Source organism: Suncus etruscus, chromosome 6, assembly GCF_024139225.1.
Source record: "Suncus etruscus isolate mSunEtr1 chromosome 6, mSunEtr1.pri.cur, whole genome shotgun sequence".
Lineage (NCBI taxonomy): Eukaryota > Metazoa > Chordata > Mammalia > Eulipotyphla > Soricidae > Suncus > Suncus etruscus.
The window spans coordinates 75121418-75146617 of record NC_064853.1 but is presented as its reverse complement, the minus strand read 5'-3'; the positions used below and the strand labels follow the sequence as shown (position 1 = coordinate 75146617).

Below are 25200 nucleotides of genomic sequence, written 5' to 3'. Positions count from 1 at the left end.
TATGTTTAACTATTCTTCATCTTGAATGCAAGAAAAGCTAATTATGGCAAAGAAGAAGTAATAAAAGAAGAACATCCTGCTGGACAGCAATAGTTCTTTCTTCTCTGCAATTTAATTCAGCTAAAGTAGACTGCAATTATTTTCACTGAACTTCATATATACCTATGAGGGATTCAATATGTATGTTGAATGAAAGAGTGAATAAATGGTACCAGGTATGAAAGAAATATGATAAATTATCAGTAATATAAAGAAGTGACAGCCGAATTTTATTAAGTTTTAGTGATCAAAAGATATCTAGAAATGGATATTAAACTGAATCTGTAAATAAATATGAATTGAGCATTTTTGTGGTTATTCATTAGATCTTAGATCTTGTTCTTAAATATTACAAGAGATATATTATTACCTTAATCTATGAATGGCCAAGCTCAAACTCTGAACATAAACAGGAAATTGCAGATCACAGAAACAAATGCAGGAGCTTGGAACTGAAGCCAACGAGTACCCTGTTCTCCAAAGGTACATCCCGTGTTTCACTAATTATTACACTTTCTGGGAAAGGTTGTCAGAAATGGGCAGTCCTATGGTTGAGAAACTAGTGTGAGTACCACACCAAGGTCCTCCCCCACCCAAAAAAAAACACACACACACACACACACAAAACTAAAGCATTTTCAATGTAAAAAAATAAATTTCTAGAGGCTGAGTTTGTGATTTCTTGCCTGATATTTGTGTGGGCAAGTGTAAGTAGTGTTTCTTTGCTAAAAGGTTACCTAATTCATTTGCCTTCCCTTTGCTTTGATTTATTTTTCATATTACTGGGTGTTTAACTACTCCTGATACACTTGCATATCTTCACCAAATGTTCAGATATGCAAGGTTGGACACTACTCAAACTGTTATAAGGAAAGGTAATCATATGGCTGTTACCAAGAACTAGCACATTCCTTTTGAGGTTAATAAATTTAATGGATAACTGTTCAAACCACACCGTTGAGAAGATAGATTTAAATTATGTTGGTGAAATGACTGCTCAAAAGCATTTCAAGGGGAAAATATCTTTACAACACAGAATACTACAAAGACTGCATATCCATTCAAGTCATATATTTCCATTGACACTGTTTTTCCTCAAAAATTTGATCTTTGATCCCCATTCACTTAATTGTTCTTAGATTCTATACCTGTAAAGGACTTAGTCAGGGGTTATGGTAAGGTCTAATGAGCTCATCTTCCCTAACAGTCAGGAGCTTAAAAAAGAACTTAAATTGATGTCTGTGAATGTGGAATAATGACCTCCTTCTATTAGAATTTAGATGTTAAAGGTATGTGACAAATTCCCTATACTTGAATACTAGTTTTCTTCCATTTCAGTCTTTTTATGAAGTCAGTAGATTTAGACTATTAAGAGAAATCTCATCTGGATATATTAACAAAGTGTTACTCAAAGACTTGTACAGACATTGCTTGGAGTTCTTCAGATGATTTAACATGCTATAAAAATAGACAAATTTATTACAATGTGCTAAAAATTGTCACAATGCAAGTTCATAATTTTATAGTTATAATTGCCAGGGGGAAAATTAACCAATTTCAACATCTGCAATGTTAGATGGAATTAAAGCTATATTTTTATGTTAGCTACTACCACAATAATGTTGTACACCAAACCAACCTTAGATTCAAGGGCTTCAAACAACAATTATTTCATTCTTGGTTGATGAATATGAAGATGAGTTACACTTAGTTTGATTCAAGGAGGTTGTCAGGTCATGTTGAGTCCAGCTGTTTTTTGGACCATATTCTTCTTGAGTAAGAGGTAAGGTTAAATAAACCCCACTCTTCAAATGCATTTCAGGTTTCTTACTCATTTCCACTTGATTGACTCAATATTATTGGTGAACAATAAACTCGTCTGGACTAGAAAGTGGACATTGAAGACCAATTACCTCACCTGGGATATTAATAATAATTTTGGGGTATAAATATGGCAAAAGTTGTCAAGGTGATTTTTAATTGTTTGCTTTGTATCAACACCACTTTGATAAAAGTCAGCAGACTCTGCTGTCTGATGTTTAAAATGCACCCTTGCAATAAATCTACTCTAAGAAGTAATTATTTGTAACTTGGTTTGCTGCATGATTTTATTTCCAACTTGTATCTCAAAGCAACAGCAAATTTGGATCTCCCAACCTCTCCATGTGTATGTATTTAAAAATTCCATGAGCGTTATTCTATATGCTTCTCATTTCTTTGTAATGAGATCTTTGTTTGTTAATGCTTATATAATGCAACTGACCTATAAAAGGTCACCATAATTAAGACCTTGAGGAGGACACTTGCAGTTGATAATTAAAAATAAAAAGTACTGGATGTCCTAGATATTTCTATATCAGTCTCTTTTAACATATACCAGTAGCCTAAAATGTACTTCCTGTTTGTATTTCAGCAGCATTCAAAATGGGGGAGGTAGAGCAAAATGGAATAAATAGGCTGTAGAGGCGATTTTCTTTTTTTTTTAATTTTTTATTTTTAATTATGAGAACAAAGATGCAAAGAAAGAGGACAAGGTAAAGTGGAAGGGCAATCACCCATAACAAAATTCTTAGAAGAAGTCCCCTTGCTGATATCTTAACTTTGAACTTTCAGCCAAAGAACATTAAGATACATAAAACAGAATTCATGTACAATTATTTTGTCCCTCAAGTCCCCAGATTGTAACACATTGTATTATTTCTTAACAGCACACAAGGCAATCTAAAGCCATAAAACTTACGTAACTCCTTAAACATTAGAGGCATAATATGTTTTACATTTTCATGTACATGCATATTAGCTTAAGTTAACCTCAAATTTTTAAGTGTTTTTTTTAAGGATTAAAGTCAAAGGAGAACAGTAAAAATGGTGTTAGAGTGGCAATTGTTGTTTGCATAGGCCCACCAAAATATGAGGGGCATGGAAAGAAATAACCTTGGCCTAAATACAAAGAGACCCTACCCCTGAAGTTTCCTGGCATAAGACCAACTTTAGGCTCCAGGCAAGCTAGATCATCCAATCCAAGACATTGTTTGTAGTGCCAACACACTTTTGTTTTTCACACAGTCTCTGTTGTTGGTATCATGTTTCTGTATTAAAGATCCTGGAATCTGTAGATCGTTGTTGTTGTTAAGTCTTCTCAGTGTTAAGGGAAGTCTCTTGAGCAGGTCGATGTCTGAGTAGTGTAGGGTCTTCCATGGTAGAGGATTGCTTCCAGGTGATGTTATAGACAAACCTGGATGTTTCATGGATGGCTTCCCTGGTTCGGGGGTGAATAGAAAATGCCCTTTCTTCTGAGGCCTGTGCTAGGTTGTTATGTCAATGTTCAGGGTGTAAGGTCCCATTGCACTACAAGATTTGTGTGCTACAATCTCTATTAGATAGGGTTTTATTTGTATGTATAGTATTTTCCCATTTTAATGTGCCTATGCAAAAAAGAAGCAATGCCAAGTGTCGTTATTGGCACATATGGGGGCCGTAAGAACAAGTCCAAAATCCCCATGACTCTTTCACCAAAATTCCTTGTTGAACAGCTCATAAAGAGAAGATAAAAAGTGGTTAGAATCATCACTGTATAAGGGAATATTTAGTAAGACTTATAGCTGTCAGAGAAAAAATACAAAATATTAGAAAGAAATACGTGTCCATTTTATGTCTTTTGAAACAGTTTGGGGTTGTTACACACAATGCACAGCTTTGGTCTGTGATTAGGATTGTGCAGTACTGAAGTTAAAAAGAGTAATGTGGGTTAGTGATGTTTGGGGGGGTGAGAGAGTTAAGGAGTAAAAATGAGTTTTGTAGGGGTGTGGGAAAGGTCAGAATACAAAATGGACATTCTGGATACGCAAAACTTAACATAAGGATAAGAAATACTCTTAATATATGCAGTATGGTCAGAAATTGCCAGTGACAAACTTAGTGCAACCGAGCAAAACTCAGCACACCACAAGTTAGGATCTACCATTTCTGGTCTCCAGGGCTGCCACCCCAGAAGGCCTGGAGGCCGAGGGCAAAAGAGGGGAAGGCTGGGGGCCTATCAAGGCTCCCAGCGCACCCAAGTTAGGGAGAAGACCTTCCACATGGGGTCTCCCCAAACCCCATGCCAGCTAGAGCTAGCCTCCAGCTCAAGAGAGGATGGATAGAGAGCTGGAAGCCAGGATCTGCCCCCGCCCTACACCCTGTGCTCTTCCCTCCCTGGAGCTGGGGGGAGAGGGAGAAGGCTTAGGACCCCATCCAGGAAGGACCTCCCGACACCCACCTTGTCTGGCCGCCTGGGCTGCCACCCCAGAAGGCCTGGAGGCTGGGGGCAGAAGAGGGGAAGGCTGGGGGGCCTATCAAGGCTCCCAGCACACCCAACTTAGGGAGAAGGCCTTCCACATATTTCTTCTGTTGAAAAATGTCTACAATATATTTATTTGATATCATATTTTTACTAGGGGCTTCATCACTTTCCAGTTCCTTATGAGCTAGAATAGTTTGTATGTTCTTTTTATTTCTTCACTTGAATAGATTCAATTCAATTCAGGGATTCACTTGAAAAGCTTCCTATAATGGTCCAAAACATGATATTTCCAACCAGGGGAAGCGGGTCTAGAGCAAGGGTCTCCACAGGAAATAACCCAAACAAAGCTGAGAGTTAACTTTGTGTAGCCTAGTAGCAATCAAGCCTAGGCAGAGCTGTCTGCCAGATTGCAGTATGAGTACAGAGCCCACACCCAGGCAAGGGAGTAAGGACAGAAGGCCTATCCTGAGCCAGACTCACCCAGATTTTCTTGATACATGCTAAATTGGGAAAATCTCTTGGATAAAACCAATAGATGCAAAGTTGTAAACAAATAGATAAAAGAAAAACAAAACAGAGATGATCTTTCTTTTGGGTGGAACCAAGTTGTAAAACAGCAGCTTCCCATTTTAAAAAAATTTATTAAGCTACAATTGGCATCCCATTTTATTAGTTTGGTGTATGGGATATAATGATTCAATATTAAACATAATTAAATAATCAATATACTTAATATAGGTTCCAAAACTTGTGATGAGGACTTTTAAGATCTGCTTTCTAAAGAAAAGTTCCACATGACTAATCATCAGGGAGATACAAATCAAAACAACAATGAGGTATCATCTCACGCAACAAAGACTGGCACACATCACAAAGAACAAGAACAATAAGTGCTGAAGGGGATGTGGAAAGAAAGGAACTCTCATTCACCGCTGATGGAAATGCTGTCTAGTTCAGCTCTTATGGAAAACAATATGTAGATTCCTCAAAAAACTGGACATTAAGCTCCATATAATTCATCAATACTACTCTTAGGGATATTCCCTAAGATCACAAAAACACAACACAAAAATGCCTTCTGCACACCTATATTCATTGCAGTGCTATTTACAATAGCCAGAATCTGGAAACAACCCAGATGCCTGACAACAGATGAGTGGCTGAAGAAACTGTGGTTCATATACACAATAAATCCATCAGGAAAAACAAAGTCATGACATTTTCCTATACATGGATGGACATGGAAACTATGATGAGTGAAATAAGTCAGAGGGAGAGAGACACAGAACAATTTCAATTATCTGTGGGATTAGAGAGACACAGAACAATTTCAATTATCTGTGGGATTATAGAAAAATAAAAGGCATTATTTTTAAATTTATTTAAAGAAAATGCATTACATAGTTGACATAATTGATCATAATATATTTGTTTTAGGAAGACCAAAAGCAACATGATTTTAAAAAGTAGAAAATTGAAAGAAAACTAAAGAGATTGAAGAGAAAGGAAAGAAGAAAAAGTTCAGTAGCAAGTATATTTTTGAAAATTATTTAATCACCAATGAACTCACTGAAGCACTAGTAGAAAGTTTAGTAAACTCTTCTTTTTTTTAAAGGTTAAGAGTTTTAAAAAGTACAGTAATAATGGTGTGAGAGTGGCAATTGTTGTTGTTTGCATAGGCCCACCAAAATATGAGAGGAAATGAAAAAAAAGTCTTAGCCTAAATACAAGGCGACCTTACTCCTGAAGTTTTCTGGCATAAGACCGACTCTGGGCTCCAGGCATAGTAGGTTGTTCAACCCCTCAGTCATTCTCTTTGGTCCTGGTGAAATTTTTCACACATTAGCTGTTTTTGGTGCCAGGTTTCTGTAGTTAAAGATTCTGGTTTCTGTGAATTTTCTTTATCAAATTCAGGATGATCCTCTAGTTTCACCTCACCAATAGATGTGGAGAGCCCTGCCCTGCAAACAGGTTGTTGCTGTTGCTAAGTCATCTGGGTATTAAGAGAGATTGGAGAGAGTCAATGCCAGGGAAGTGGTAGGGTCTTCCCTCATAGAAGTTTGCTTCCTGGTGATGTTATAGACAATTATGGTTTTTTCCATAGATGGCATTCATGGTTCAAGGGTGTATGGACAATGCCCATTCTTCTGAGGCCTAAGCCAAGTCATTATGCCAATGTTCAGGGTATAAGGCCCAACTGCATTACAAAATTTGTGTTCTTATCTCTATTTAATAAGAACTTGTTTGCATATGTAATATTTCTCCATTTAATGTGCCTATGTTAAAGAGGAACAATGCCACAAGGTATTATTGGTGCATCTGGGGGTCCAGGGAACAAGTCCAGCAATTCCTGTAACTTGGTTCTAACATGAACTCTAAACAGAGAGACTCTTCTACCAGAATTTCTTATTGAACAGATCACAAAGAAACAGAAACCAGTGGACAAATTTGTGGCTATATAAGAGGATATTCAATAAGAGTTATAGCTGTTAAAGGAATACATCTAAGATAGTCAAAGGAGATATACATGTCCCTTTTATGTCTTTAGAAATAGTTGGTGGTGGGGACCACTTTAGAAAGAGTAGAACCCGGGACCACTTTGGTCTGTGATTTGGCCTTTTGGCCTTTTTGGATCTCCCAGCAGTCCCATATCAGGAAATGTCTTTGAGTGGGGACTTCTCAGAAACCGAGTATGGTAGCAAGCACAGGCCCACAGTGAAGGAAGATGGAGGACAGGAGGCCACTGAGAGAAGATAAATAGGAACAGAGTATTGGTTTCTTCTCAGGCTGAGAGTCTATTGTTTTTACTTTGAGAGCTGGTTGGCAGCTGGCTTGAGTGGGGATAATGAGGAACCAAGAACTGAGAGTAAAAATGGTTAAGTGTGGGGTAATAGGCAGTGGGGATGATGGAATAAAGGACTAGAAATGAGCTTGTAAGGTGGTGAGCCAAGGAGACAAGGAAAGTATACAACATAGACATTCTGTATATTGCAAGCATATATTAAACCCTATGATATCCTATTAAACTATATAAACTTTATGCCCAGGGGCACTAGCCCCCAAGTGGTTTGAGAATGGGCACTGGTAGGAAGAAAATTGCCTGCGACTTCCCCAAATCAGACCTTCTTGTGCAGGGTGGGGGTTGGGGAAAGCCTGGGGTCCCCTTTAAACACCTCCCCAGCACTTACCTCACTGGCACCCCTGAGCAGGCACCCAAGGATAGCCCTGGAGTCTGGGAGGAAGGAGAGAGAAGGCTGTTGGGATAGCCTGAGCCCCAGAGCCCCCGCTAAGCTTGGTAATAAGGCACGGTAATAAGCTTGGTAATAAGGCATGCCATTCTATGTGCTGGCAAAAGTTTCTGGCTCCCAGAAGAGGAGATAGTTTTTTCCTTAATGAACTAGAAGCCACACCTTCCCACACCACCCCTCTTGTATAGGGTAGGGGTTGGGGAAAACCTGGGGTCCCCTTTAAACTCCTCCCCAGCACTGACCTCGCTGGTCCCCTGAGCGGGTGCCCAGGGATACACAGAGAAAATAGAGATGAGGGCTGGAAGGACCAGCCCACGATATGAAACTTACTACAGAGTGATGAGTGCAGTTAGAGAAATAACTACATTAACAATTATGACAATGGTAGTGGTGAGAGAAATAGAATGCTTGTCTCAAATGCTGGCTGGGGGTGAGGAAAGAGGGAGATGGGGGCATTGGTGGTGGGAAGGTTGCACTGGTGAAGGGTGGTATTCTTTCTTATAACTAAAACCCAACATCAAAAATATTGGTAATTATGATGCTTAAATAAAGATATTATTTAAAAAAATAAGATCTGATTTTTTTTGCAACTTTAACATATCCAATATAGTATATTTTTTTCTGTAGCCACCACATTTCTTGAGTTATACAACCCTTGTAAATCATTACCAAGAGAATAAATTTTATCTTAGAAGAGATCTTTCTTTGAAGAGACTGTAAATGAAATATTTGCCATGTTATCTATCTTTGAAGAGAGTATAAATGGTAACTATGCTATACTCCATCCTTGCCAACACTACAGCAAATTTAACATTCTGAGCTCCATAAATAAAAATCTAACAACAATATTCTTCTTAAAAAGAATAAAAATAATAAATAATTTAACACTGTATATTTCTAGTTCTATAAGTCCTCTTCTAATGACAATTTTCTGTGTTAAAAGTATAGAAATAATAAACAGTTAAATTGTATATTTTCCAACACTTCATCTTTATCTTTATTTGTATTTTCAAATATCCTGACTCAAAGTTATGAAAACATAAAATATATTCAACTAAGAATAGATTATTTTTCTTTTGAATATATGAAAAATTTCTCACAATAGGAAAATCAATCCACTTTCTATTACATTAAAGCATGTTTTTGCAGCTTCAGTCATAGAGAATGGATGTCATACCTTTTGATGCTCGGCAAAGAGAATAATCACAATGAAAATTAACTGAAGACTATTCTGAGCAATCCAAAATGGCAGCTTTTGAAATGGTCTCTAAGAGGAGCAACTAAGCCATTCATTTATGTTTAAACCCAAAATTCTCACTACCAGGGGAATGAATCTCCCATAGTTCAGACAGCCTACAGAAAACTAAGTTTACTTTCTTTTTTTTTAACTTATTTCTCAAAGTTTAACTGCACAAATACACACCCACAAACACACCCCACATGTACAGGCACATCCATACACAATTTCTCTAAATTTAAATTGTAGGTTATTCTGATTAAACCAAGTTTCCCTGCTTTCATGTCACAGGTTTCTAATTTGAGAAATTGTATATGTATGTATGTTATTATCTCACAAATTAAAAAGAATTTAGAAGATGACTGCTCTGAAGTAGTCAAGCAATTTAGCCCACTATGTCTTCCTTTAACCTTTTATGAAAAAGAAGTTGAATCCCAGGAGTATTTTTAATTTAAGAGAGCAACAGAGGGTGACAGAACAATTGGCAGCCTGGCTGTTATAATTCTCTATTAATCAAGGGTGTTCTTTCTTTCTTTTAGCTCAAGAGGAAGACATACCTAGAGTCCCTGTGAAAAGTGAAGGCTCAGATGACAAAGAAAATTCTACAAGCCCTGATGGTATGTCTGTGAGTTATTTGAGTTTACAGAAATTACAGAACTCTAGGTTACTTTTTTATGTGACCTAGGATTAATGGTACTCTCTAGTCTCTGAATCAACATATTCAGCCAGAACAAGCTAAGGATCAAAAAATATTCTACTAGGAGCTAGTAAAATTGGCAGTGTTTTTTCCCCTCCAAAGGATACTGTTGTGAAACAGCATGTAACTCAATTGAATCAGACATTGCAATACTGAAACTGCAGTGGCCAATTTCAAGGCTTAACTGCCCTGAAGTCTATACATGATCTTTGCACAAACATCATTTACTTCTGCAAAAAGTTATTGCCCAATGTCATCCCATCTCCACTCTACATTCAGGACTTGAGTTTTGACTAAGGTTTTTCTTGGATTTTCATCACTCCACCTCACTGTTTCATACAGATAGTTCGATCAAAACCAGAGTGAGTCTTTAACAACAGATTGGAAATAAATTTGCAAAACCCCATTTCTACTTACCTTTTTCAATTTTAAGGTGTCCCATAGTACTGAATCTCGGTTATAAAAATATTTCCCTCTGAATAATAATGCCAAGTAGATAGTTTAAAAATATTTTATTCAACTATAATCACAGAACTTAGAAGAATAATTGTGTGTGCATTTCTGTGTGTGACATTTTAGCAAAAGGAAAAAATAAATTAGTATGAGTTGATAATGATAATGACCTTGGAATAAATTCAGTCACTGGCTACATGTGGTTTTAAATAGTTTCTATACTAAATATTATGCTGGCTATAAATTCACCATACCTAAATTCCCTCCCCTAACTATAAAATCTTCTGCATAAACTAATACTTTTCACTCAGGGGCATGCATTACTAGGAAAATGATGATTTAAATGCTAGGTCCATTCATTAATTACCACCACATGTCATTCATATTAACCTGTGTAATAACCTACAAAATAAACATATTGTAATTAACTAGAAATTTACCAAATTAACTAGTTCTTACACATATTCTGAAGACTACCAGGCCTAGCCAATGTTCATCTAAAAAATGAATAAAGAAAGTGGGTTGGGAAGCTTGTTTATAGGGCTGGAGCACAGAATCCTGGGATTAGTTCCTAGCACCATATGGTTCCCTGAGCACTGCACCAGAAAAGTCCTGGCCCAACACTGCTGGATATTCCCATCACAAATAAAAGTAAATAAAGAAATGAATAAATATGGAAGTCTTAGGATTTAGTCCCCAGATGGACACAAAACTCATGACTCTTCTCTGTCTTGACAATAAGGATTGAACACCTTTTGTTGGGTTTAGTTTTGGGAGGCTTTCCAAATGGTAAGAAGGTTCAAGCGATGATGTCAAATAATTCAATACTGCCTTCTAATAGAAGAATTATCAAGGCCACCTGGCAGAGTTAAATAGGACTTCCAAAGCTATATATCTGACAATACATATGAGAACATGTGGTACCAGAAATTCAAACAAGGTCTGCTAACTCCTTTCAATCCCCCCGGGTTCTTATCACAAGATTAAACATTGTTCTACCTTAGTTTATTTGACCATGGAATGCTTTTTAGAGTAATATTTATGTATAAAATAGATTTTAGAACTAGTGATGTTGAGACAGGAGAAAGAGGAGGAAAATAAATGTTCTGATCCTATCTGATCCCAGTAAATTCAACAGTAACCATTGAACAAAAGAGAAAATACACTTGTCATTATCTCAATGTAAATGAATCACTCTTGTTAACCAGTTTATTTTTGGAGAGGTTAGTTTAGACTCACACATGATTCAAAACCTAGGGTAGTTTGCAGAAGAAATAAAATCTGGCTTGAAATTTATTCTCCCTGAATGGCTTGAAAACCATTCCCTCCTTCCAGATCATTTTTGTTTGCTCTTTTAGCATTCTTTGGGGTGTGAAAAGTAGCTTCTGCCACTGTTTTACATAATCAAATTTTCATGTTAAAAAAGGAAGATATTTGGAGTGTTGATTTTGTACAAATAACTAACAATCACCCATATTAGAATGGACAGAGGTTACTTATTAAAAACTTACATCAGCCATTGTGTTTGACCAACTTGTGTTTGGCCAACTCATAGGAAGTCAAGAAGTATAAAACCAATATCATTAATACCAGAAAATATTTGATGGATCCACTGATTAGAACCTGTTATCATGAGAAAGTATGAACTGGTTTAACAGGTAATTGATTTAGGAAAACAGGATGAAATTCAGGGAAACTGAAAACCACTGACTTTCCACCTGAAATATATAATAATCTAGCAATAGGTTGTAGTTCGGTAGTACAGACTGGTTGTTACAAAGATTATATGTCTTTTGATATATAAATAATCTGAACATTGTCTATTTGTATAATAACTTTGTTTATAAGTGGGGCTTTGGGGCTGTAGTGCTTTAATAATTATCAGTATTTAGGGGCCAGAGAGATAGTACACTGAATAGGACACTTACCTTGCCCAAAGCTGACCTGGCTTGGATTCCCAGCATTCCATATGTTGCCCAAATTTTTCCAGGAGTAATCCCGAATGCAGAGCTAGGAGTAAGCCCTGAGTGCAGATGCACTCTAAACCCAAATAATTAAATTAAATTATAAGTACTTAAGCCTAATGACCCTAAACATTTTCAGAATAACTGCTAAGTCTGTTCAGGGCAACTTCTGGATAATGGTAGTAATTATGCATTCTATTTTTATGCAAATGCTCATCTAGACCATTGCCCACAGTAAAGGGAAAGCACATATTTGATCTTTACTGTGTAATCTGGGTAGGTACCGTTTTTGCCGGCATATAAGATGACCCCCTAATTTTGCAGTTAAAACATAGGTTTAGGCCTATATTCGCTGTATCAGACAGAATGTTCCTGTGCTGCAACTGTGTGTACCACAGTGAGCCAATCACAACAAGCAAAGGTTCAAAGGTTATACTGTAATAAACTTCCTCTCTGACTCTGGCCAATCTGAGCAGGCTTTTGACAGTGTAGATTCGGGTCCAGAACATTGTCTAATTTGCATGCATCAAAAGCCTGCTTGGATTGGCTGAGTTAGAGAGGCAGTCTGAGCAGCCTTGCAGTGATTGGTGCAGGATCAAGTTGGAAAATTCGTTTTGTGGCAATATTCAGACAATTTTCGTTTAGCGGCATATTGAAACATTTTTCGGGATATACTCGTCGTATAAGAAGACCCCCGGTTTTTGGTTGACTTTTTTTTGTTTCAAAAGTCGTCTTATACACCGGAAAATACGGTATTTGCCCTCTATTTCATAATGTCAACTGGCACTTCACACCTTGGCAAGTTTTCTGTCTGTTCTGAATCTTAAAATTGAGGATATAGCAAATGAAAGAGGCCCATTAGCATTGTCATTTCATGGATTTCTTACTTCTGCCTGTTGCTCATCTGTTTCCTCTTCATTTTCTCATACACTATTGACTTTAAAATTTACCTAAGGATAATAATAGATAACTCTATACCTACAGACCCCCAAAATCTGGTACAGGACAACTCAGCTTCTCCTCTTTAGTAAAGCAGCCATTCTCTAATCTGCCTTCACCCAGTAAAACTCTATAACCAAAGCTTAAGTAAATGTCAAGAAACTGAAAATCTGGACATTCTGACTCAGAGACAGTGTTAATGTGCTTAAGAGATTTGTGTTTACTAATAATCATTTCTGTTTTTCTTTCTGATTACAGTTGAAATGAATAATCAGGTTGACAGTGTAAATGACCCAACTGAGAGCCAGCAAGATTAACTAATAGGTAAGTGGTCATTGGTGAAATTTTCAATTGATTAAACAGGCCATATGAGTTGTTTGTAAATGGAGTATTTACAAACTACAGAGTCTAACAGCTTGGTTTGGGATAAACAACAAAAATCTTTACATGAAACAACATAGTGTAAAGAGTAAGGATTATCCTTAGAATTTTCTATATTTAGGGTAAGAGATAATCCACAGTTTATTAATTCATGCAGTAATATGGCTTTTAGAACTTTTACAACAAGGAAACAAATTTTTAATCTATCTCACCTCTTAGCTTCCTGGAGTGATCAAATTATTTCAGTAACCCCAAGCTGCTTCTGACACATTGCTTTCTAAAGAAGCTTCCTGCTGAGTTGTTTAGTATGTCTGCTTTAAAGCATAACAGGAAATCTTTGCCTCTAGAGAATGTGATTTGAGGATGTTCAGGCAGAAACAAGTCTGATTTGTGTCTATCCTTTCAAGACCATTTATGGACTTGTATGGTTGCACAAAATTTTGTTGATTTTAATGTGTTTCAAGGACACAAAAATAAAGACTGGGCAAATAAGGTTTAGTTTTTGACTGACTAACAATTACTAAAGTATATTTTTATACACACATAGTATATGCACTATACATATATTTTATACTGTATGTATATGTATATATATACTTTTGTAATTGTTAGTCTATATATACATATATACAGTATATATACATATACATATATGTACTCTATACTTTATCTGCCTTTCCTACAGCTTGATGTCAGATGAGAATTAGAAAAATAAAGCCTGGGAATATGACCTAAAGGGCTGTAGCACATGCTTTGCATGCAGGAGCCCTGGTACTATTCTCAGCTCTTAATGAACCCCAGAACCTCAAGGAACAGCCCAAATCACTGATCTGGAAGAAGTTATCAAATATCACCTTCTTTCTTCCTCCCCAAATTAGAATTAGGGGAAAGAAGCCAGACTTACTATTCTGATTCCTGAGTTTAAATATTGAGGAAAAATGTAATCTAACTAAATGTGGTTATGAGGTATAAGACACAGATGTTTTGACAGCATTATCTCCTGGCCTTTATATGTACTATGTAAAACTTCTTAATAGGTCCTTCTCTCTCCAGGAGGTCTCACTACACCAGAATTTTAAACTCCTGCCTGCTAACAAAATAAAAATTGACAATATGTGGAAAAATACACCATAATGGCCTTGGACATCATTTAAAATTAAAGATAATAACATAGTTATATATGTTTAGCACAGGTCTGCACAATATATATACTAATACAAACATGGTCATAGAAGCATTGTTTTTCAAAATAATTCTTATTCATATATTTCTAACTTATATACAGATTATTTCATAGAGATCATTTCATTAGAAAATAATGAAAAGCATCTGTAGAAAGTTCAACAGATAGGAAGATTGCCAGGTATATAGCTGACACCAGGAATTATTCCTAATCACAGAGACAAGAAAAAGCTTGAACACTTCAAGTGTGATCCAAACAACAGCCCCCCTAAAAAAATAATAAGTGCAACATTCAGGAGTATTCTAAACCCAGGAATGGAACCTGATTGGCCATGTGCAAGGCAAATACCCTACTCACTATTGCTCTAGCCCCAAATTTCTCAAATGCACAAATATTTTTTATAATCAATATCTAGATATAGCACCAGGATAAATGAGTTTAATATAAAATATTATCTATAAAAATATTTTCCTTCACTGCAAGCTATTATATTCTGCTATCCAAATTAACAAGTTGTAAAAATATGCATTAGTTTAAAGTCAACATCAACTTAAGAAAACTGTTGTAAGAAGTTAATTTAATAGGATCACTTGACTGACCACTGGAAGCTTAAAAACTATCAACACAAAATTCTTTGAGAAAAATCTTCTGCTCTCTAAAAAAACATCATGATTTCTCTGATGAAGTTGTCAGAACTGTATAAAATAAAAAAAATATTTGGGTTTCCTCAAAATACTTACATAGTTAGATTTTTTGAGGTTACATTTTAGTTCAACAGGAAAGAAGTACTGTATTTTCCAGCATATAAGATGACTGGACATATAAGACAATCCCCTACTTTTCCTGTTAAAATATAGGGTTTGGGCTATATTCGCTGTATAAGATTAACTCTCTTTTAACACACACCAAATGGAAATTAAAAAACGTTAGAGAAAAAGAGTATAACCCTCAATGGTTAACAGTATATATTTAATAAAGCTAGACTTTGGGGTGCCAAAAATTATTTTATATTGTCATTTGTTTTGGGTGATTGTGATTTTTTAATTTTGATCTACATTGAGACCAGGGACAGGGGGCTCCTCCAAGAGCAGCTGGCTAGTGTGCAGTGATTAATAGGACAGCTAGAGGGAGAAGAGAACTTTCTCTGTGTCCCATAAAAGCTGAACCCTGAGGCTGGAACAGATGCAGCACTTGGTAACTCAGCTTCTCTGTGTGCCATGAAAGATTAATCAGGACAAGCAGAGGACTGAGTGATGACACCTGGCAGCTAGATGGGATACAGTGGTAAGAGGGAGGTGGATCACCATCCCTGAAGCTGTATACCGAACATGCCGTATACCGGTGTATAAGATGACCCCCGACTTTTAAGAAGATTTTCATGGGTTAAAAAGTGGTCTTGTATGCTGGAAAATATGGTACTTCTAGTTTCTTTTTATTATGGCTTCAATAATATTAAAACATATATATAAAATATATATATGTAATAATGTAGAATTAAAAATAGGGTTCAAAGATTAACACCAGAATGTTTAGCATTGTGTAATTTATAATTTTGTTAAAGCAAGCATTTAATAAATCCCAGAGTCTGACACTATGGGTCATAACCTCAAGGATCATACAAAATCTGCTTTAAAATAAATTTATACTGAAGGGGAAGGAAATGAGGGTATTGATGATGGGGATGTTGCACTGGTGAAGGGTGGGTGTCCTTTTCATGACTAAAACTCAACTACAGTCATGTTTTTAAACATGTTTAAGTAAAGATATTATTTATTTAAAAATGGTAAACTTTAATAAATAAAATAAATTTATAATTTAGGACCAGAGATATAGTACAGTGGTAGGGTTCTTGCTTTGCATAAAAAAAGATGGACCTGGATTTGATTCCCAGCATCCCTTATAGTTCCCCCAAGCCTGTCAGGAAAGATTTCAGAGTGCACAGCCAGTAGTAATCCCTGAGCGCCACTGGGTATGGCCCAAAAACAAACAAAAATTATATATGAATTAAACATTTCATTTGTGTAACTATTTTACATACATAAAAATTCTTGAGTAAAATGAGGCCATGATTGGAAAATGTTTAAGACACCATGTCATACACAACGATACAACTATAATTTAATAAATCTATATATTATGAAAATTTAATTTTTATACAAGTAATTATAGACATATAAAATATTATGGGCTCTGAACCTTTGATGTGAAAAATCATAAGACTATAGGGGTTAGATTTCAGGGTGGCATTTAAGAGATATGGGACTTCCATTTTTGTACCTCAAAATGTTAAAGTTTGAAAAAGAGTGGATGTTTTTAATTTTAATATTTTTAATTTTGCTTCAGTGGATACCACTTGGAGTACAAACTGCCCAGATGAGTCCAAGACATAATAAAATTGCAAGTAGTAACAATATTGAAGCCTGGTGACCCCCAACCTTTTGCCCTATGCATGTTCATGGGCCCTGGCCAGGGATTGGTCCCTTATGACATGTAGCTTTCAAATGGGTGCCTGCAGAGCTCAAACCTGTCTCACCTTACCCTGCAACCCTAATCAGCCTCATCCTGAGAAGATTGGGGATACCCAAAGTTTGCCAGATGTGTTGTTCTTTGCTTCTAAGTCTTCCCCTACCCTCAAAGTCCACCTATACTCCAAATCCAAAATTGTGCAGGGAAGTATTACAGCATACATTTTTCACACTGAGGACAGGTGCAAAGTGAAACTCCTAATTATCATCCTTAAATCTCAGCTACCTCAGTGGAATAATTCTTTGAAAAATCCCCTGTAATACATGTAAGGATAATAGTCTAAACATCAGAAGTTTGTGATAACCAAAGCAACCCTGAATGAAATACTAAAAGACCATTATATAATACAAATAGCCAAGTATAGAAGCAACAACTCTGCACAGTAAAATAGCAATAAAGCCCTTTGCATGAACAATATCCCTGAACATAAATGGACCAAACTATTCTACCAAAATGCATAAAGTGAGAAGATGGATCAGGAAAAACAAATCTATCCATTTTCTGGTTACAGAGCACTCACAGGATCAGAGCAAAAGGATGAAATATACCAATATACTTAAGTATAAGCCAGCCTGAGTATAAGTCGACCCCCCCCCCAATTTTGCCCCCAAAACTGGGAAAACTTAGTGACACGAGTATATGCCAAGGTGGAAAATGCAGCAGACACTGGTAAATTTCAAAAATAAAAATATATACCCAAAACAATTACAATAATTGAGGAATCAGTAGGCGAAATGTTTTTCAATATTTATTGCTAAAGAAAAACTGTAAAAAATAAATTTAAAAAGAAGAAAAAGAAAAGCTGTAAGCTAGCAACAATAACTTTAAAACTTTAAATAAAGTGCAGAAAGCCATAGCTTAACAGGTAACCAAGCTAAATCACAAAAGTGAAAATCCTTCAAAACTGGATTCCTCCTCCTCATCATCATCAGATACAGAGCGTCTGCTGTATCTGATGTGTGGGTAACAGCATAGACATTGTCATCATCACTGAATCCGCAGATGATATCATCACTGCTGTCGGTCTGATACAAAGCACAGAATATTGTGAGTTAAATAGTTCATTGGCATACAGTTCAGTTCAACTGCCCACCTCTTCAGCTTAGCCATTACTTGTGGACTGAGCTGAAGCACCGCCCCCCTCCAGCAGACGGCAGAAGACGGCTGGAGACTACGTGCATTTGATTCCGTGTGCATGCACAAAATTTGTGCCAAAAAAAAATTCTTGGCTTATACTTGAGTATATATGGTAATTTTACAAATTATTGGAGAACAAACAAAAATCTGGATAGCCATATTTATATGGAAACAATACATTCAATTAAAAGAAAGGATTTAGAGATACTTGTTGTTTATTGGGCAAGGGAACAATAAATCAGGAAATTCTAACTCTAATCAACATATAAGCACCGAATGTTGGGCCAGTAAAGTTTATAAGGCTTTTGCTCAAAGGAATCCAATTTGGAAAAGAGGAAGACAATCATTTCTATTTGCAGATGACATGATAATATATGTTGAAGACTCTAAAGACTGCACAAAACACCTCCTACAAACCATAACAAAAATCAATAAAGAGATATGCCTGGCTACAAAGTCATTTTGTACATACACAGAAACCTTAAAAAAAAAAAAACATCAATTTTAGAAGTGTCCCAAAACATCAAGAACCTAGAGTTGAGAGATTTATTTCATGAAAACTTCAAGACACTTAATGAAGAAATCAAAGAACTGAGGCCGGGCTAATGGCGCTAGAGGTAAGGCATCTCTGCCTTGCAAGCGCTAGCATCCCCAGCATCCCATATGGTCCTCCCAAGCCAGGAGCAATTTCTGAGCACATAGCCAGGAGTAACCCCTGAGTGTCAACGGATGTGGCCCAAAAAAAAAACCCAAAAACAAACAAACAAATAAATAAATAAATAAAAACCAAGAAATTAAAGAACTTAGGAAATGGAAAACATTGCATGCTTGTAGATTGAAAGAATCAATATTGTCAAAATAAACATCCGACCTAAACTAATATATAAATTCAATACAGAGCTACTAAATTTTAGAAAACATTTTCAAGGATTTAGAACAGCCAATAATAAAATTTGTGTGGAATTGTACTATGAATAGCCAAAATCATACTGAAAAATAAGAAAATTGTAAGTGACTCACTACTTAATTTGATATTATAAGGCTCTAGTGATCAAACAGCATGGTACTGGACTCAGGACAAACTCTTTCTAATCAATGGGTAATAATCCATGGGAAAAAAACATATATATGATCAGCTAATATTTTACAAAGGAACCAAGAACATAAAATGGACTAAAGATAACCTTTTAAACAAATGGTGTATTGAAAATTGGATAACCAATTAGGTGTAAAAATTAAAGCTGAATCCATATCTCCTTACACAAAAGTCAACTCAAAGTGGGTCAAAGTATTTGAGATTAGACCAAAATCTATAAAGTACTTTGAGAAGAAAATTGTCTCAACAAGCTGAGATCTGGACCCTCAAAAGTGTCTTCAATGATTATATTATTGGCAAAGACTGCATTATCAATAAACAAATAAAAGTACTTGTGCATGACAAAAGAAGCATAAGTTTAAACTAGAAAGGCAGCTAAATCAAAGGAAAATATTTGCATTCAACAATCAGAAAAAAATGTTGTTAGCCAGAATATATAAAATATTTGAAAATATCACACAAAAAGTCTAAAAACCCCATCAAAAAGTGTGGAGAGAAAATTAACAGTCACTTTTTTTCCTATGGATCAGTGGATTATTAACAAACAGGACCATGAAAAAATGCTCTTCATCATTTACTATTAAAGAATGCTTAGGTCAGAGTACAGGCAGGGAGAATCAAAGAAATCTAGTAGGGGAATAAGAAGCAATGAGAACCAAAGGGGCTAGGGATTTCAGGGATTCAGATACATTGGTGGTGTAAAGAAATGATGTAACTGAATTTCCAAATCACAAAGTCAACAACCCTGAAATCACGAGACCCAAACTTTTACAGGAAAACTTTAAAAGATACCTCAAGATACAGCCTGGAAGTGGAGGGATTCGGGGAGTGTTAAAGAGTAGTTAGGATTATAGGGGAGGGAAATCAGCATTAGGGGTAGGATTGTTGCTGAAACTTTGCATATATAAAGCTAAGCTATGAGTAACTTTGTAAATCACAGTGCTTTTATAAAATAAAATTTATCAAAAATTAAAAAAATAAATAGCACATCTTTGATGCCTTGCTTTTTAGATTTGAATTTTGGAGTAATTTGTTATGATGCAATGGGACATGGATGTAATGAGGTAGTAAAGAACTCTTGGTCAAGAAAATGAGTTGGAACAGATAATTTTACAAATAAACCTGAGACCCCTAGATCTAGAAATTACAAAGAGGTTTTTGTCTGCTCTGCATCACAAAATAAAGTGTTCCCATGATAATAAAAGCCACAAAAACATAATGAGTTTGAAACATATATTGGTTCTCCAGTCATAATTTAATGCAAAATTGTGAAATGACTAAATAATTGATTATATACTGATATTATCCCTGGTGTAAGTGGCAAATGGAAATATGAAACTATAACAGAAGAAAAATTCTGATGTTGTTTATGATTTTAAAGCTTACAACACATCTAGGAAATAACTTATCATCAAGGAGAACTAATAGAAGAGTTTACAGTAGTACTATGACTATAAAAGTTAAAATTTTAAAGTAAAAGTTAATTTATTTGAAGATAAAATGATAAGGCAAGATATAAAATTAAAATAATTAAAATAATATAATATAATATAAAAAGTAATAGCTTATAGAAAAGCATACAAATATATCATAATATAGGACAAAACAAGAGACACAGAATGGAAGAATCAAGAAATGTATTATGCTAAACAGGGCTTTAAAGTAATATAGTGGCGATCAATATTTGAATAATAATTATTTAGAATTTATAGAACTGATAAAAGAACCACAAGTTACAACAGGAATTCAAGGAATAAAAGCAATTAGAAAATATGAAGTGATAGTATATAGAGAACTAAATATATAACAAGCAATTTTCTCAAAACCAAGAATCTAAATCACCTGTGGGATATACTGTTATCCCCCTCATAAATGAAAGAATATAGGTCACAAACAATGCATTATTTTGACTCCTTAAAATATGCATATAAAATTCTCTACTTAGTCCATTATTACTGGGAAAACTATATATTATTTTCAGAGGAACTGGAAATTTAATATTCATATACCTTTTAAAAGATACTAGAGGTTGTATAACAGTGAGAAGAAAATTGAATAGGATTTAGATATCAATTATAAGCCAAGTAAACTGGTAAATACAAAGTCAAATCACAATATGTAGTGACTATGAATTTATATTACTGTAAGGTGATTAAAGCAGGATAAAATAAAATTACTATTTATATTTATAATATACTACAAACTTTCTGATGTATACTTATAATATAATAAAATGTATGTATATAAAGTAAAGAAATGTGAAAGTGGTTGATTTACACTGATGCTATGATTTGGTAGGTTAATTGTAGTGTATCTATTCCTTGATTTACCTGTAATGTTTTATTTCAATGACATAAATAACAGTAGATTTTTTAAATATTGACATTAGAGTTCAGAGAAAGTGATTAAAGTACTTGTTTTACATTTGACTAACTCCAGTTCTATTCCCGGTACTACATATGATCCTGGGAACACTGCCAGGTGTGACTCGTGAGCACAGAGCTAAGTGAAGGCCCAAACACCACTGGCAAGGTCATCCATTCTTTAAAAATAAACTATAAAAAAGAATATGTTTTCTTTTAATGAATGGTATCCTCTTAAATTTCTCTTAGTGAACACTTTTAAAGAGTCCAGAGCAGTGAGATTTTTATTAAAAACCACTGTACTGAACGCATTTGGTAAATTGTCATCATTTGTGCATTGAACTCTGGGAAAGAGTGCCTGGATAAGGTGAAAAAAAGGAAGAAATACCAATTGAAGATTGGAGTTTTTGAAAGAATACTTTGAATAGTTGAATTAATCATTCATCTTCATCAAAGATAAATTGTCCACATGGCACACATAACTTTTTTATAAAGGTGCCCCATGCTAGCTATTATAGCTTTGATTCCCAAAGTTCATAGGGAGTCAGCTACAATATTCCCAGACCTACATAAGGTATAAGAATAACTTCAATGAATGTGTATAGAAGTTACAAGTCTATAATGATGCTTTATGTTTACTAAGTGGTTTCTTTTTGTCTTCAGCAGGAGCTCAGGATGAAGCGAAGGAGAAAAGAAATGGAAGTAGATGTCACTTTTAGCCTGGCAGACCTCTCCTCTTCCACAGGGAGAGTGTGTTGCTATTGAGGAGGAGGGTGGGAATGGGGGAAGGCAAGTTCTGTGAAAGAAAAGGAAACACTTTAATTTCCTCAGCTGCATTTTGTTCTGTTTACCTTAAGAAGAAAATAAAAAGAAGTATCTTTCATTTGGTGGGAGGACATGTTAGGGCATTTTGCCGGCACTCTCGCTGTAATTTCTGTCATCTCTATCATAACTTGGTCCCAGGGCCACCAATCACAGGTCCATCCAATCCTGGCCCCTGTCTGCTCTCTCAATTACTTCACAAAGCAGGTTGTACAGTGATTTCTTGAAAGAAAGAGGAGGAAGTTGATTGTCATGATAAGCTGCAGGCTAACTTTCAGGAATCACCAAATCCAGTATCACAGACCAAGTAAGCTGGGTAGACATGGGTAGACAAAATATTCAGCAGTCACGAAAGGTCAGCAAGATAAATAGAAAATATGGAATTTATGAATTCCAAAGTATCTTTTGTTCCATTTATTTAATGAGGAATATGGCAGCAGAATATAAATCCAGATCACATTAGTTCTCTTCCCTAGTAGTCAGGATGCAGTGGTTTTCTCTGATAGTGATGTTTAGCAAAATTTACCTGGTTCAGAAGAGCTTTATGATGTGAGTCAGCCTTGAGCCCATCAGTGTGATGTGACTCAGGGACTCTCCCATCTCTTTTTAGGTGTTTTAAGTTAATATAGAAGGCTACTGCCTTTGAATCCAAACATATGCTGTGAATTTCAAGTTGAAATATTTCTTTATATATATATAAAATAACATTTTGTCTTTACCTAAGTTGATGGCCCACAAAACAAATTTTATTTGGAGTAAAAGTTGTTTGAAGTTTGTTTCCTTGTCTGCTTTTAAAGAGTGGTTTGCTCATTCCAAGTACATTAATAGTTATCTCTCTTCAGTATACCAATATATCAATAATAGTATACCAATAATAATAATAATTACCTTGAATGAAAAACAGTTTAGGTTCAAAATACCAGGAAGAAATAAAATAACACAGAAATGTATCCTGGTGCCAACACAAAAAACAGAAATATTCAAATATAAGATACTTGCTTCCTCTAACATCCTTGGATTCCCAAACTAGTATTTGTTCCCCATAGAAACAGATATCACTCCTTGTGTCTTTTTTTAAAATTAACATTGTTTATAAGGGCTTTAGAATTTTACACATTAATCTCAATGAGAAAAGTGACAGATAAAACCAACCTATAAAAAATAATATTCTTTTTAGAAATCTTCCTATAAATGATCAGTTTGCCCTCTTTTTTTCTCAATTTATGGAAATTTTGCCCTTATATTCCCAATGAATTTATTTTAACCTTTATCAATATGTTGTTACTCTAAAAATAGATGATTTAGTAAACTGAAAAAAATTAGAAAGCTATATTGCTGCATATGTACTGTGGTCTGATATTACACCTATTTTGTGGTTTGGTACTAGGGATTAAATTCAGGCCCTCTAACATGTGAAGAATAAAAACAAACAAAATAGTCTTTTTGAAGTTTCTGACCCACCTTGCAGTAATGATAGTAACCACAGTTTTGCAACATAGCCATTCTTCTCTGACCATTATTCTGTAAGTTATCTTACATCATTGACAGCTACTAGACATGCTTCAGAAAAAAATAATTTTAAATAATACAAATGCTGCCACATGAGTACTCCTAGTTTCTCTATTTCCTACCACCTTTATAACTATAATGAAAATTATCATCATTCTTATGAAATACTTGACAAGAGCACTTACTTCTGTGATTTCCACTTTAGTGCTAACTCACACTCAGCAATGAATTACAGTTGAAAACAAACTTAAAGAGACAGAGGGAAAGATATTTTTTAATGGATAAAGATGAAGAAGAATTGACATCTCTATTAGGAAGAGCAGAATTTAAAGTTTTGGAAAGAATAACATCATTGGCAGCCATTTTATATACTCACTTCAAATGTGAGTGGTTGAAAAAATGGGAATTGGGAGTTCTGTCCTGAAAACTAAAGGACAGCAAGCTTGTATCTAGGAAATGCATAGCCTGGGAATTAAAAAGACCAACCTCACTGCTGAATTTGTTTAAACTTAATTTGATGGTTAAATTGTTTTTTATTTTGGCCTCATTTTGTATTCTAGCTGCTCTGAGATTTTTGTGCTTTGAAACAAATAATGAAGTTAATTTTTATTTCAAGAGTGAAATACTAAAAAAAAACTCTATTTATTGGCCAGATGGAAGACCTCAACACAGAAAACTTGCATTTATGTCTAGAGCTGTCATTTCTCATACTGCACAATGGAAAATTTGAAAAGCTGATTGATTCTCCTTCACATGAATTTTCAAAGTCAATTTCCAACCACACTACAACCCAGCTATGTTGGATGAGGGGATTATAGGAGGAAGAGAGGAAAATGGCCTTAGATTAGTCATGTTTGTATACAGAGAATTCAAGTGAGTTTTAACACAATAATTCTAATTTAAAAAAGTATGTGTTGTAAGAGACACAAAGGAGCTTTTCTTCTGCTTGGTAACTATTCAGATGATAGACAAGTTTCCTTTCATAAAAGCCTACAAGGAAAGCATCCTAAACATGGTCTGTGATAGCAGGTCATATATTAGTCACTGCAGCTAATTGTAAATCTTTTTAAGAAACACTGAAAAGCCTCTTTGTGAATTAATACAGTTCTGCTTGATGCACTTGATTTGAAACGACATTTCCCTGTATGTGGCGCATGTTGGCATTGCTTTGAAAATATAACAAAGCTAGCAGAATATGTTCAATATATTTTCTTGGGGAATAGAGTTTTTATCATATGATTCATTAAGGATTTGCCTTACCCTGACATTTGTGATATAAAGGGAAAGCAGGAAAAAAAAGTAATTTTCTTGATCAGATATGTTT

General features: G+C 35.2%; 1 protein-coding gene and 1 long non-coding RNA gene across 2 annotated transcripts in view; both read left to right on the top strand.

The window, feature by feature from the left end:
* MACROD2 (mono-ADP ribosylhydrolase 2) overlaps positions 1–13183 on the top strand; it is a 2173194-nt gene extending 2160011 nt beyond the window's left edge. The window contains exons 17-18 of the mRNA XM_049774344.1: positions 9346–9423; positions 13118–13183. Of these exons, the coding sequence (XP_049630301.1) occupies positions 9346–9423; positions 13118–13176 (137 nt within the window). The 3' untranslated portion in view covers positions 13177–13183. The remainder of the gene's footprint in view (positions 1–9345; positions 9424–13117) is intronic.
* A 9903-nt stretch (positions 13184–23086) lies between these two features.
* LOC126010793 (uncharacterized) lies at positions 23087–24833 on the top strand. Its single transcript, XR_007496739.1, has 2 exons — positions 23087–23815; positions 23916–24833. It is a non-coding gene; the product is annotated as an uncharacterized LOC126010793 (long non-coding RNA).
* The last annotated feature ends 367 nt before the right edge of the window (positions 24834–25200 follow it).